Below are 12,473 nucleotides of genomic sequence, written 5' to 3' on the forward strand. Positions count from 1 at the left end.
AATTACATCACTTTCTGAAACTGAATTTCTGGGCAGAAAACTAGCAACCTCATTGTACTATCATGTGACTTCCAGCAAATAAAGGCAAACACTAAGCTGAAGCTCATGCCCAACAAAGACCAGGTGCTGTACAAGAGGGTGAAAAGATTCTACTGAAGAACAGCAGTGACATATTGAAAATTTTCACTTCACTTTAAATTGCAACTTCCTCTTGATTTTCTACTGGTTCACCAAACCTCAAACATGGTCTAGGTCTGTTTGCCTCTTTAGTTAAATGATTGTGGAACATAAATCATGGGTGCTATGCAGTGCTAAGCACTAGCCAGATTCCTCTTCCTCAGTGAGGACCCTAAGGACATGGCCATCTCTCTTCTAACTCCACACCAACCTTTTTCCCTTTGGCAGTGATTCGAGGATATTTTTTGAACAAGGTGCTACAAGAATCGGTGGCACCTATAAAAAACTGGTTTATCGTGAGTACACAGATGACTCCTTCACTAACCAAAAACAAAGAGGCCCTGATGAGGAACATCTTGGAATCCTGGGTGAGTCCAAGAAGAACACACATGGAGAGATCATCTTTTTCTTGGCTATTCCAACCTTGAGATGAACAAAGGTTTCAGGACCTGCAGCATGATTTCTAGACAGAAGCCAGGAAGAATGGTACCACGTGACAACACAGCAGCTGGTTACTTTCAAAAAAAATCAGCCATAAATTTTCATTACTTCATTACATCTTGATGATGTATTTATCTCTTCAGAGAAATAAGGGAAATGATGTGATTTGGTTTAAATAATTGACTTAGCCAAAGTGTACTTTCTTAGAAACCAAATGTGGGCTTATTAATGACCCAGGCAGGATCTGTCCTAGGGGCTGCTCTCAATTCTCTCATAACTAGTAAACACAGTCTAGACTCAAGCAAGAGCCAGTCTTTATCTACTAGCTGAGTGACTTTTGAACATGACTTAATTTTCTGTGCCTGCTTTTTTTTTCTATAAAATAAAAACAATAATAAGTACTACTAGGTGAAAATGGAGCAATGGTTAGATAGGATATTAGACATAAACACTTAGAAGTGGAGATAAGACACCCTCAATAAATGTTATTTTGGATACTGCATTAAGAATTTCTGTATTATATAAGTATATCTTTACTCTAAATTGGTAACAACATCAACTTTAGAGTTTTACATTCTAAAATACTGTTACCCTTCACACCCAAGACTTAAACTTACCATAACTGGAGTCAAAGGCAACACAGCCCAGACCAGGTGGAAGAAAGTGTACATGCTCCAGATGGTGTGGGGTTTTTGTAGGTTTGTAAACACTATAAATTGGTTTTTGTGGCGTGCAAATTTTACTGACTTAAAGAAAGATAATAATTTAATTAATGTCCCTTAAATTGGATTTTTTAAAAATCCCTGCCTTTTTCAAATTTGCTACATTGTAGTAATAATGGACTTTTAAAACACTACTGTTTCTAACTTGCTAAGCAGTTGCTCCTTGATCCTGGGGGTGCTTGTCAGAGGACACAGTCACATTCTTTATGTCACAGGGCAAATAAAGATAACTAATGCTATTTGTCCTTAGGTCCTGTCATTTGGGCAGAAGTAGGAGACATCATTAAAGTTACCTTTCATAACAAAGGACCATATCCTCTCAGCATTCAGCCAACAGGGGTGAGATTCACTGTGGAAAATGAGGGAACGTACTATGACCCACCTACCCAGTCGTGGAAGGGAGGTAAGTAGGGAATTCAGCCTTGAGAAAGCTGAAGGCAAGATGCCAAATACTGTCCATGTTACTTTTACAAGTTATGCAAACAGAAAATAAATTTCTTTCCTGTCTTTTGAAATAGTTTACAGAATCTTGTTCTGCCTTAGGTGGATAAGTACTGGCAATTCTAATAAGAATTTACTTAGGCTATATCAATTATACATTTCTGAAATACTATTAGATGAATCTTTTTAAGTATGTGCAATGTTAAGAAGCTTCGAGGCTCATTTTAGGATGTTTAAAAAATACAGAAAGCTATAACCAGAACTATTAGTAATCCAAAATTTCATAGACAATCATATACATATATATGCACACACATACATACATACATATGGATATGAAATCATTGTGCTTTCATCTTTTTATATAAAACATACTTCAAATATGGTTGAGTTCATAATATATACATATACTTGCATTATAGTTTTATAACGTTTACTTTTAAAATATTACAGCCATTTATTAATATAATTTTAAAAATACAAAATATACAACAATGTGGATATATTAAAATATTTTTATTGAAGCTTATCAATGAAATATTATAATTTTGCCATCAATTTCAATGTGACAACAGGCAAGTTATTTAAGCTTTCCAGCTTCAGTTTCAAGTGAAGTTCAGGTAATCTGCAAAGGATCATAGGTTAGGTTCCTTTCAATTCTACCATTACTTTCCGTTCAGTTTCATCAACAAAAATGAGCTGATTACCTCCTACTGCCAGGCAGTATTCTGATAGAAGGGTAGAGATGATGGAATTTGGGAGAAAATACATATATTCCCTCTCTAAGCACAAAGAGAAAGAGCAATCCTAGATAGACATTTGGGGCAGTGGTGAGAGCTTCTTGAGTTTATCATAACAGTCTTTCAGATGTAACAGGGCAGCACAAGGGGGATTTTATTCTAATTGGGACCAAGGAACTTAGAAGTGTGTTATTAAACCCAGCCTACTCTGTGGCTTAATAGTCACATGAAAAAACAAATACACAACCTCTCTCTGTTGTGACTGTTCTTGTAGGTATGCCTCATCCTCGAGCAGCCTCCCATGTGGCACCCAAAGAAACATTTATGTATGAATGGACTGTTCCCAAAGAAGTGGGACCCACTTATGCAGATCCTGTGTGCCTCTCTAGGATGTATTATTCTGGAGTAGACCCCACCAAAGATATATTCACTGGGCTTATTGGGCCAATGAAAATATGCAAGAAAGGCAGCTTACTTGCAAATGGGAAACAGGTAAGCCCAGGCAGTGGAGCGTGAAAATGACTCCCAGTCTGTTTTGTATTGTACTATAAGAATAATTCTAAGCTTTAAGGCACTGAAGATTTATGTCTTATTTTAAACTTTACTCAGATTTATAGGATTTGTATTATGGTTGGGCATAGTGTATACCAGGGGCATTAAAAATGTGAAACAATTCTGAGCTTCATAGTAAGATCATGCATTTAAAAAAGTATTTTTTTCTGGTAGAAATATCTGAAGTGAATTCCATTATATTAGAATGTATATTCTTTTGTGATAAAATTAGCAATAAAAATGACCTTGTGACTCAAAATCACAATCTCACCACTTTTTTAATCTATATAATGATTTTATAATGTTCCTCTGAAGATAAGGGGTCCAGTCATGTGATCCTGCATACCAGCATTTGGGAAGTGGAGGCAAAAAATAAAAAATAAGATGCTCAAAACTATCCTCAGCTACTTAGAGTGTGAGGCGATTCTGGGCTACATGAGGCTTTGTTTCAAATGAACAAACAAACAAAATTATAAAGATAGGATCTCCTAAGCTAGGCATGGAGACACATGCCTGCAGCTCTAGTCGTGCTTGAGAGACAAAAAGACCGCATTCAGGCAGATGTGGTGGCACTCATCTTTAATCCCAGGATTTAGGAGCAGAGGCAGGTAGATCTCTGTGAGTTCAAGACCTGTCTGGTCTACATATCCAAGTTCCAGGACATCCAGGGCTACACAGAGAAACCCTAGCTAAGAAAAAACAAAAAACTAAAAACAAAAAAAGTAGGAGAGGGGATCATATTTGAGACCAGTGGTAAAAACCTTCCTATGAAGAGGAGACTAAGTATCTCCTCATCCCAGATAGGTCATTGATAGACTAAAGACATGATGCTACACAAGTCTAGATCAGTAAACCTATGTCTTTACTACATTACTCACAGGAGTATAAGTAACTTAAATGTATCTGTATCACTAAGAAACTCATGCTAGACAACGTCATCACTGATTCAGTTTTGTAAAGAATCTACCCATCAAGTCTGGACCTTAGTTGGCCTTATCATGTCAATAATCACCTTGAATGAACCGTAAAAGAAAGATAAAGAAGACTTTAGTATTCTTTTCCCCGAGGCTCATTTACTTTGGTTCCATGGACTGATTGTCTTCTGAATAACTGGACATTTTCTCAACTAGATAATGTTTCCACTTCCTTGTTTATTTTTGTTTTAATCTGCCTGAAAATTATGTGAATCCTTCTTCCAGCTTCTTGGCATGTTAGTACTTGACTGCAGCTCTAAGAAGGTCCAGGGTATGGTCTCTGGGGTAGGATGCAAAATTCCCTCCAGTTCATTTCATCTCTTGGGTCGCCAGAGCTGATGGCTCAGGCAACTGATCAGGATTGAAAGAAGAGGAAAGAGAGCCTAGGGTTTCTTCTCCAGAGCCTGGCTGTACTCATTCCTACTGAACTTCCCTAAATCAATGGCTCCTGATATCATGTCAGAGGCTGGAAGCAGATTTGGGGGTGAAAAGACCCGGCAAAATACCCATCAGCTTCTAGAAAGCCCACATGACTAATAAGTTCCTTTAATAGGAAGGCTCTTGGCAGCATCTCATTTCCTCACTGAAGATGATGTGTGGTTTATAGGGATTTTTACTGGTTTCATGAATGTGAAAGACATTTTTCTCAATTCCAGCACATAGATATTCCCACCTTAGTTTTTATCACTGCAACAAAATACCCAAGACAAATAACTTAGAGGAGGGTGCTTATTTTGGCTCTTGGCTTTAGATGATTCAGTCACAGTCAGCTAGTTCTATTCTATTTGGGATGTAATGAAATATACATGAATAAGGTAGAAGAAAGCTTTTCATCCTCATGATAAATAGCCAAGGATTGTAAAAGACAGAGGGATGGAGGGGGAAGACAGGGGAGGGAAGACGTGGGAGAGCAGAAAAGAGATAAAGATAGGAGATATTCTACCATATTGAAGGGCTCAATCCAAGTGATCTTGTCCCTTCAACTGGGCAGAACCTATAGTCTCCATTACCACTCAATAATGCCATCAGTTAGGAAATAATACTTTAACATATGGCTTTTGGAACATTTCAAATCTAAACTACAACATCTCTATTTGAATAGCTTTTTTTTTTTTTAAGTGGTTTCAATTTGTATGGACAATGTGAGCATGAAGAAAGGACATTTAAAATTTTAGATGCAAGACACTTAGGTTACCTTAGTAAGTCATAAATTCTAACAGACACCAGTGAAAACTTAGAGGACTAAATCAATATTTCATGGGCCAAGTTAAAAGGAAACTGAAAGTTCTGGTAACACTCCTCAAAACGCTTTGTACAGAGTACTATACATAGAAATCTTTTACTTTACTCATTCTGTCTTCACCTCATTGTTATTTTGATTTGCAGAAAGATATAGACAAGGAGTTCTACTTGTTTCCCACGGTGTTTGATGAGAACCAGAGTTTACTGTTGGATGAAAATATCAAGAGGTTCACAACGGCACCTGATAATGTGGATAAGGAAGATGAAGACTTTCAGGAGTCAAATAAGATGCACTGTGAGTACTGCATCTCTTCCATCTGCACAGGCTACTTCCATGTTGCATAGGTAATGGTATCAATTAATATCAAAGTGGGCAGATTTTTTCATTGCTCTTCAGTAAATACTTGCCAGTGTTCTGAAGGCAATATCTTTGGTTACAAATCAAGCATCAAAACAAAAAACAAACAAAAATGCCACTTTAGAATATTCAGATATAACAGACATGTTAATTTAATCAATGGGTCATTCACTCACTTATTTATTTATTTACTTATTTATTTATGAGACAAGGTTTATTTTATGTAGATTTATTTGTTTGTTTTTGAGGCCGAGTTCCTTTTATGTAGCCTCGGTTGTCACAGATATTCAATGTGTCTTAAAATTTTTATTTACTTAGAGGGGAGCAGGGAGTGGAGGGGGACAAAAGGGATGGAGGAAGGGAAGGAAGAAAGGAGAGAGGAACACGAGGAGAAGTAGCATATGCCATGGTGCCTGGGGGGTCATAAGTCAGTTTTCTCTTCCCAGCATTTGGGTTTTGGGGGATCAACTGAGACTGGTGGGCTTCCCATCAAGTGTCTTTTTCAGCCGAACCATTTTACTGGCTTCGGAATGTGTCTTTAAAATGTGGTCCCTAGATCAGCAGCCTGTTTTATCCAAGAGCTTATTAGAACTGCAAAATCTTGGATCTACTTTTGAGTTGTTGAATTACAAATGTTGGAATAAGTCCCAGGAATCTGTACTTAACAAATCCTTTAACTGATCTTATGGCATGCTCAATTTAAAAATAATGAGTTAAGTGCGTTTCTCATTTGTAGGCCAGTAATGGTAGGCTCCTTTTATTTTTCAATGATCCAAAAATATGAACTCCATGCCACCAAGATTTTCATACCTGATTGCTCATCAGTATCAACTGACAAGTTTTAAAATTCCTAAGACCTAAGGAAACCTGCAGCAATTTTATTTAAATGAAGATGAGCATCATATTTATTATATTTCAGCTAATTTAAATATAGCTAGTGTTTTAGAGATGGTGAGCTAGTTGGTCCAAAGGCACATACTATTCAGAGATAACAGTAAGCATTACCATAATTGGTAGAAGCAAAAATTGTAAAGTTGCAATTCAGATTGTTTTTCAGCTGGAATGATTTTAGTCATACTACCCACAATCCTTACAATATTACTTTACAGTCTACATTTTTGCATTTTGGACATGCCAAGAATATCATCTTTTGGAAACAGCAGTGTGAGAAATTTTCCTACACAAGATTCTCCCATATTCCAGGATCAATCAGGGAATTTTTCATATAAAACGGCAAATACATTGTCTTTGTGTGACACCTAGGGTAAGCTGTTATTATTCCCAGATGCACTTGCTCACAAATATGACCTTTGAAAGAAGTGAGAAAAACAACCTGGAATTTCATTCTGGCTGAAAATACTGAAATTTCAGAGTGGAAGGGATACAGAAGAAGTTCATGTTGTGTGAACACAGATCTGCTCTCTGAAGCCATGCAGGGGCTACTTTCATAACAGCAGAGGCATTTCTGACACATAAACAATTGGCAAGCTTGAATGGGTCCTTACATTAGGAAGTCATGAAGAAGGTGTCCAGTTAATAGGATATGCTATCTTCAAACCTTTCTCTCTCTTCCCCTTACTTCAACTTTTACAGCCATGAATGGATTCATGTATGGCAATCAGCCAGGCCTCAATATGTGTCTAGGCGATTCCATTGTGTGGTATTTGTTCAGTGCTGGAAGTGAGGCTGATGTACATGGGATATACTTTTCAGGAAACACTTATCTGTCCAAAGGAGAAAGAAGAGACACTGCAAACCTATTCCCTCATACAAGTCTCACCCTTCTCATGAAGCCTGACACAGAAGGTACATTTCTCTTACTGGTCAGTGTCTAATTAGGATACTATTGCTATGATGAAATACCATGACCAAAATTTAAGGAAGAACGGGTTTATTTGGCTCAAGCTTCTGTATCAGTTCATCATTGAAGGAAGTCAGGAGAGAAACTCAGGCAGGGCAGGAGGTACCGCAGGGGACACGGAGGGGTGCTTCTTACTGGCTTCCTCCTAGTGGCTTGTTTAGTCTGCTTTCAAATAGAACTCCAAACCACCAGCCCAGGTATGGAACCACCCACAATGGGCTGGGTCCTGCCCCATCAATCACTAATTAAGAAAATATCCTAGAGCTGTATCTTATAGAAGCATTTTCTCAAATGAGTTTCCCTCCTTTCAGATGGCATTAGCTTTTGTCAAACTGAAATAAGACTAGGTAGGCAGTAAAAATATGTAGCTTTTGTTGGAAACTCTATAGAAAAACATATTGAGTAATAGACTTTCAAACTTCCCAAATAGAACTTCTCTTAAGAGGGTTGTTGCTGTTGAAGCACACATCAGGCGCATTTCCTTCCTATTTATAGGTGGAGTAGGATATAACACCTGTGTGTGTATGTGTAGGGGGTGAAAGAGTGCATGAGAGAGATTGTGCATGTGTGTATGTATGTGTGTGTTTTTCTTGTTTCAAACAACAGAATCTCTGAGCTGAGGTCATTTTAAAGATAACTGGGAAGCTGGGAATGATGGCACGTGTCCTTAATCTCAGCACTCAGGGAGGCAGAGGCAGTTGGATTGCTCTGAGTTCAAGGCAAGCCTGCTCTACAAAGTGAATCCAGGATAGACAAGGCTACACGGAAAAAAAAACCATATCTCAAAAGAAAAATGAAAAAGGAGGAGGAGGAGAAGAAAGATAACTGGGAAAATGCAGGCTAGAAGATTCCTACATGTGCCCTGCATGTAAGCTTTCATCTTGTTTCTATAGCTTTGATTTGAGTATTTTATACTATGACTGTAGCCAAGCACATTTAGATACATCTGTGGGCCTGGTTCTCAATGATTAAATTAAAACAAAAAGGAAAGAATGTCAACAGATCATGAAATATGCTAACTTGTTTTTGGCCTTGCCATGGACCACTAGCTCAATCAGAGATAGGTCCTTGGGATCAGAGGTCCTTGGAGCATAGGTGAACGGAGATAAGGCGAAGTGAAAGAGGCGATTCAAGTTTGAATTTCCATCTGAGTGCATTTTTCAGCCAAGAAGTCTGGCATTATATACATTTCTTGAAAGCGGGAGTGGGAGGGTTGGTTACATTTTCCCACAGAGCAGATTCACATAAGTCAGTGAGCAATCAAGCACACATAGTACAGGTACAGAATGTGAAGTTATTGTGTTGTCATATTTTTAATTACAACTTTGAATTGAAACAATACAAGGTACAGAGTACATAGTGAAAAGACGTCACCACTTCTAAGTTATTGGCTTAGTATCAATATGTATGTGCTCTCTTTGTCCAGGGCCAACATCTTCTCCCTAACAAAACTTTCTCCCTAACGCAACTTGTGCCCAGCACCTGTGTGCCAGGACGTTTTTCCCCTATTCTATTCTTCTTGTTCCTGCTCCCTGGAATCTTTTGAAATACTACATTTCTTTGTAGGCCATAGTATAACTTATTAGCTAATGATTAATTTCTAGTGATGTCTCTTTTAATAGGTGGAAGTGAAGCAGAACTACTTCAGCCACAGACAGTCCCTGGCTGCAGTCCCAGGCCAGGGTCTCATAGCAACAAATGCTATACTTGAGGAGTCCCAGTTTGGGAGTGAAATGCAGTTAGAGTTAGAGAGAATAGCTCCCAGCAAAGAGAATTTTGAAACTGCAGTTTCTCTGCTGGTGGGAACATTGGCCCCAGTCCAGAAGACTCTCCCCTCTTTGAGGGTCTTAGCCTAAAAAGTGGTCTTAGTCTCAGGCCTGTGTTATTTTTGTCACACAGACTCTACTGGAGAGGGGTGACATAGCCTTACTTGATCCACTGTACTACTCATGATCAGGAAACTATAAGCCCATGTTAAAATAAAAGGGAGTGATAGATAATAGTGAAACATACTCTTAAGAGATGTAAGAAGAGCATGGGCTATGCATACATCTGTTTTTGTTTGTTTGTTTGCTTTTTAAATCTTAATTCAACTTTACCAATAAAGACTTGGGAGCTAGATGCTAGGGTGAGACCAGCTAGGTCAGAGAGGCAGAGAAAGTACCCAGGCTGATCTTCTTCCTTAGTTCACATCCCAGAAGCCATGTTCCTTCCCCATGCAATCTCAAAAAATCCTCAACTTGAATGTCTCTCCCTTTTACTTCCTGTGTGTCTCTCTATGCTTTCTCCTGACTTCCTCCTACTCTCTTTTTTTTTCCTATGTTCACTCCCTGCCAACTGTATGCTTGTTCTGCCTCTTGAACTATGGTTGACTTTATTTAATCCTATTTACAGTAACCTAACAGTAAGATCTTGGATTAAAGGTATGTACTAAGGCTAAACCACACCACAACTAGAAACAGGCTTTTCCAGTAAACAACAAAATCTCAGGTTTCACAGTGTGATCAAATATCCTGTGTTCCGTATCTGTGAAGTTCCAGGCAGGGAGAATAACAGATGTCCTGAGACAGATGCCCCCTTTGGTGGTTCTCACAACAGTAACAAGACTTCTGTGTTTGGAGAAGAATGAGCAGTGTGTGATGTGAAGATGAGAACTGTGAGATGCCTGAAGATCTGAGGTAGTAACCAATGCTCAGTAGATTTGGGAGATAAAAATATTGAGCAAAAATGTGACTAGTTTTCTATTTTGCCACTCCAGGGACTTTTGATGTAGAGTGCCTTACAACAGATCACTACGTAGGTGGCATGAAGCAAAAATACACTGTGAACCAGTGCAAGCAGCAGGCTGAGGATCACACTGTCTACCTGGGGGAAAGGACCTACTATGTTGCAGCAGTGGAGGTGGAATGGGACTATTCACCAAGCAGGGTCTGGGAACAGGAGCTGCATCATTTGCAAGAGCAAAAGTAAGTTTCCAGTCTCAGATTCCTAAAGTGCTCAGCTGTAATTTTGGGTCTCCATTTCCTTTAAAGATTTATGCTAACCATTAAAAAAAACAACAACAACAACAGCTGCATTAAGCAATAGCAATGACCAATTCATGGTAATCTGTGCTCATTCATTTCAACTTCCCTTGGCACCTGCATAAGACACCTTCCCTTGACCTATTCTAACTATGCAACATCAATGCTTTTCTGATAGACTCATTTACCTTCAAAGTCAACCACGGTGTTGCTTATTTCCTTCTCCCGATTTCATTTCTAGTATAATTATCACTTATTCCATATTCCTAAATCTGATGTATGCTTTTTAAATGCTTAGCAGTTCTTTCCTCTAAAATCTTAAAGAAAAAATGCATTCAAAGCCATTAATGACACACTGTAAAAAAAAGCTTTTTTCAAAAAAAAAAAAAAAATCAGTAAGACTAAATCTCAGTAAAAATCAGACTTGGAAATATCAAAAACATCTGTCTCAGCATCATTTGGCATCACTTGACACTTCTAGGTGGTCCCTTTTTTATTTTCCCAGGCCTGTCTGCTCTATCATGTCTTTTTCATCATGTGACCTCATGTGTTATGATCTAGGGAACTAGGATAAGCAGTGGCATAGGTCGGTCCAGAGTGCCCAGCAGAACTACCAACCTGGCTGACAGAGGCTAGCTCACTAGTTGGATTTCAGTGATAAGTGTGGTCCGAGATAGAAAGGACTAAAGAGTTGTTTTTGTGATTTGGAATAAAGTGGTTAAGAGAAACCATTAGTTATATAAAACTTTTAAAAAATGGAATGACTAGAAATGTGCCATTTTAGTTCCTATAGACTGAAAATACTGCATTAATTCCTAATTGATTGAACCTGGACTCATTACATTTTGGATTGGAAAATGTGGTGAGATGATTTGGACAATGCCTCTCTATAGGGGCACAAGAATTAAGGCTCCTTCTCCAGATGGCAAGGCTAAGACTGAAGCAGCTCATTGGACTGGCCTCTTTAAATCACATCTTGCTATTTTTAAAGTCTTTTTTTAAATCACTGGGATTAAAAAAAAAGTTTAAACAAACATAGCTATTCACAGGAATATTTACTAAAAAATTAAAAGTTCGTTTCTTTTCTTTCATAACCTGCACCTATTTTCCTTTTCTAGTGTTTCAAATGTATTTTTGGATAAGGAAGAGTTTTACATAGGCTCAAAGTACAAGAAAGTTGTGTATCGGCAATTTACTGACAGAACATTCAGAGAACAGGTGAAGAGAGAAGCTGAAGATGAGCACTTGGGCATCCTCGGTAAGAATAGCCCCATTTTTGTGGCTTTGTGTGAGGGATAAGAGCTGTCTGCAGCAACTGGCATCCATGTATATAAGTCGTATTTCCCTAGTTCATATATCAATGCTATTCAGACAAAAAAAAAAATCATTCAAAAAACAAAACAAACAAAAACAGAAGTTGTGTTTGCTAAATAATACAGATATCACTTCTTTCTTTCAGGAATAATGTATTATTCCATATATTGATAAAGTTATTTATACCTTATTCCTATAGTTTTGGTGACATTCCTAGAAAATACCCCTGAATAAATAAATACCTTAAGGAAATTCTCAGTTTTATTCCACCTCTCCAAAAGAAGCCCCTCTACTTGAAAATTTAAGATGTAATCAGCGCCAAGAAAAATGTATCTAGGGATAAGAACATGTATTTCCTTACACAGAATCATGGGAAAGTCACCTTCTGGTTTTCAGGAGCCACATTAAGAAAGAATGTATAACCTGAAACCTGAATTCTTGAATCTTTCAATGGTTCCATGGGATCAGAACCTCCCTAGGAAGATACTCTAGATCAATGGTTCTCAACCTTCCTAGTGCTGGACCCTTTGTGGTGAACCTTAACCATAAATTATTTTCTTTGCTACTGTAACTTTGCTACTGTTGTGGATCATAATGTAAAATGTGTTTTCTGGTGGTCTTAGGCAAC

The 12,473-nt window shown here is 38.0% G+C and overlaps 1 protein-coding gene across 4 annotated transcripts in view; it reads left to right on the forward strand.

Annotated features, from left to right (window-relative positions):
- Cp (ceruloplasmin) overlaps nt 1-12,473 on the forward strand; it is a 56,308-nt gene that overhangs the window by 20,738 nt on the left and 23,097 nt on the right. For all 4 annotated transcript variants that reach the window (XM_051156957.1, XM_051156956.1, XM_051156953.1 and 1 more), the window contains 7 exons: nt 406-545; nt 1,591-1,743; nt 2,796-3,013; nt 5,434-5,584; nt 7,241-7,453; nt 10,267-10,474; nt 11,650-11,789. In XM_051156957.1, the coding sequence (XP_051012914.1) occupies nt 406-545; nt 1,591-1,743; nt 2,796-3,013; nt 5,434-5,584; nt 7,241-7,453; nt 10,267-10,474; nt 11,650-11,789 (1,223 nt within the window). The remainder of the gene's footprint in view (nt 1-405; nt 546-1,590; nt 1,744-2,795; nt 3,014-5,433; nt 5,585-7,240; nt 7,454-10,266; nt 10,475-11,649; nt 11,790-12,473) is intronic.

Source organism: Acomys russatus, chromosome 15 (genome assembly GCF_903995435.1).
Source record: "Acomys russatus chromosome 15, mAcoRus1.1, whole genome shotgun sequence".
Lineage (NCBI taxonomy): Eukaryota > Metazoa > Chordata > Mammalia > Rodentia > Muridae > Acomys > Acomys russatus.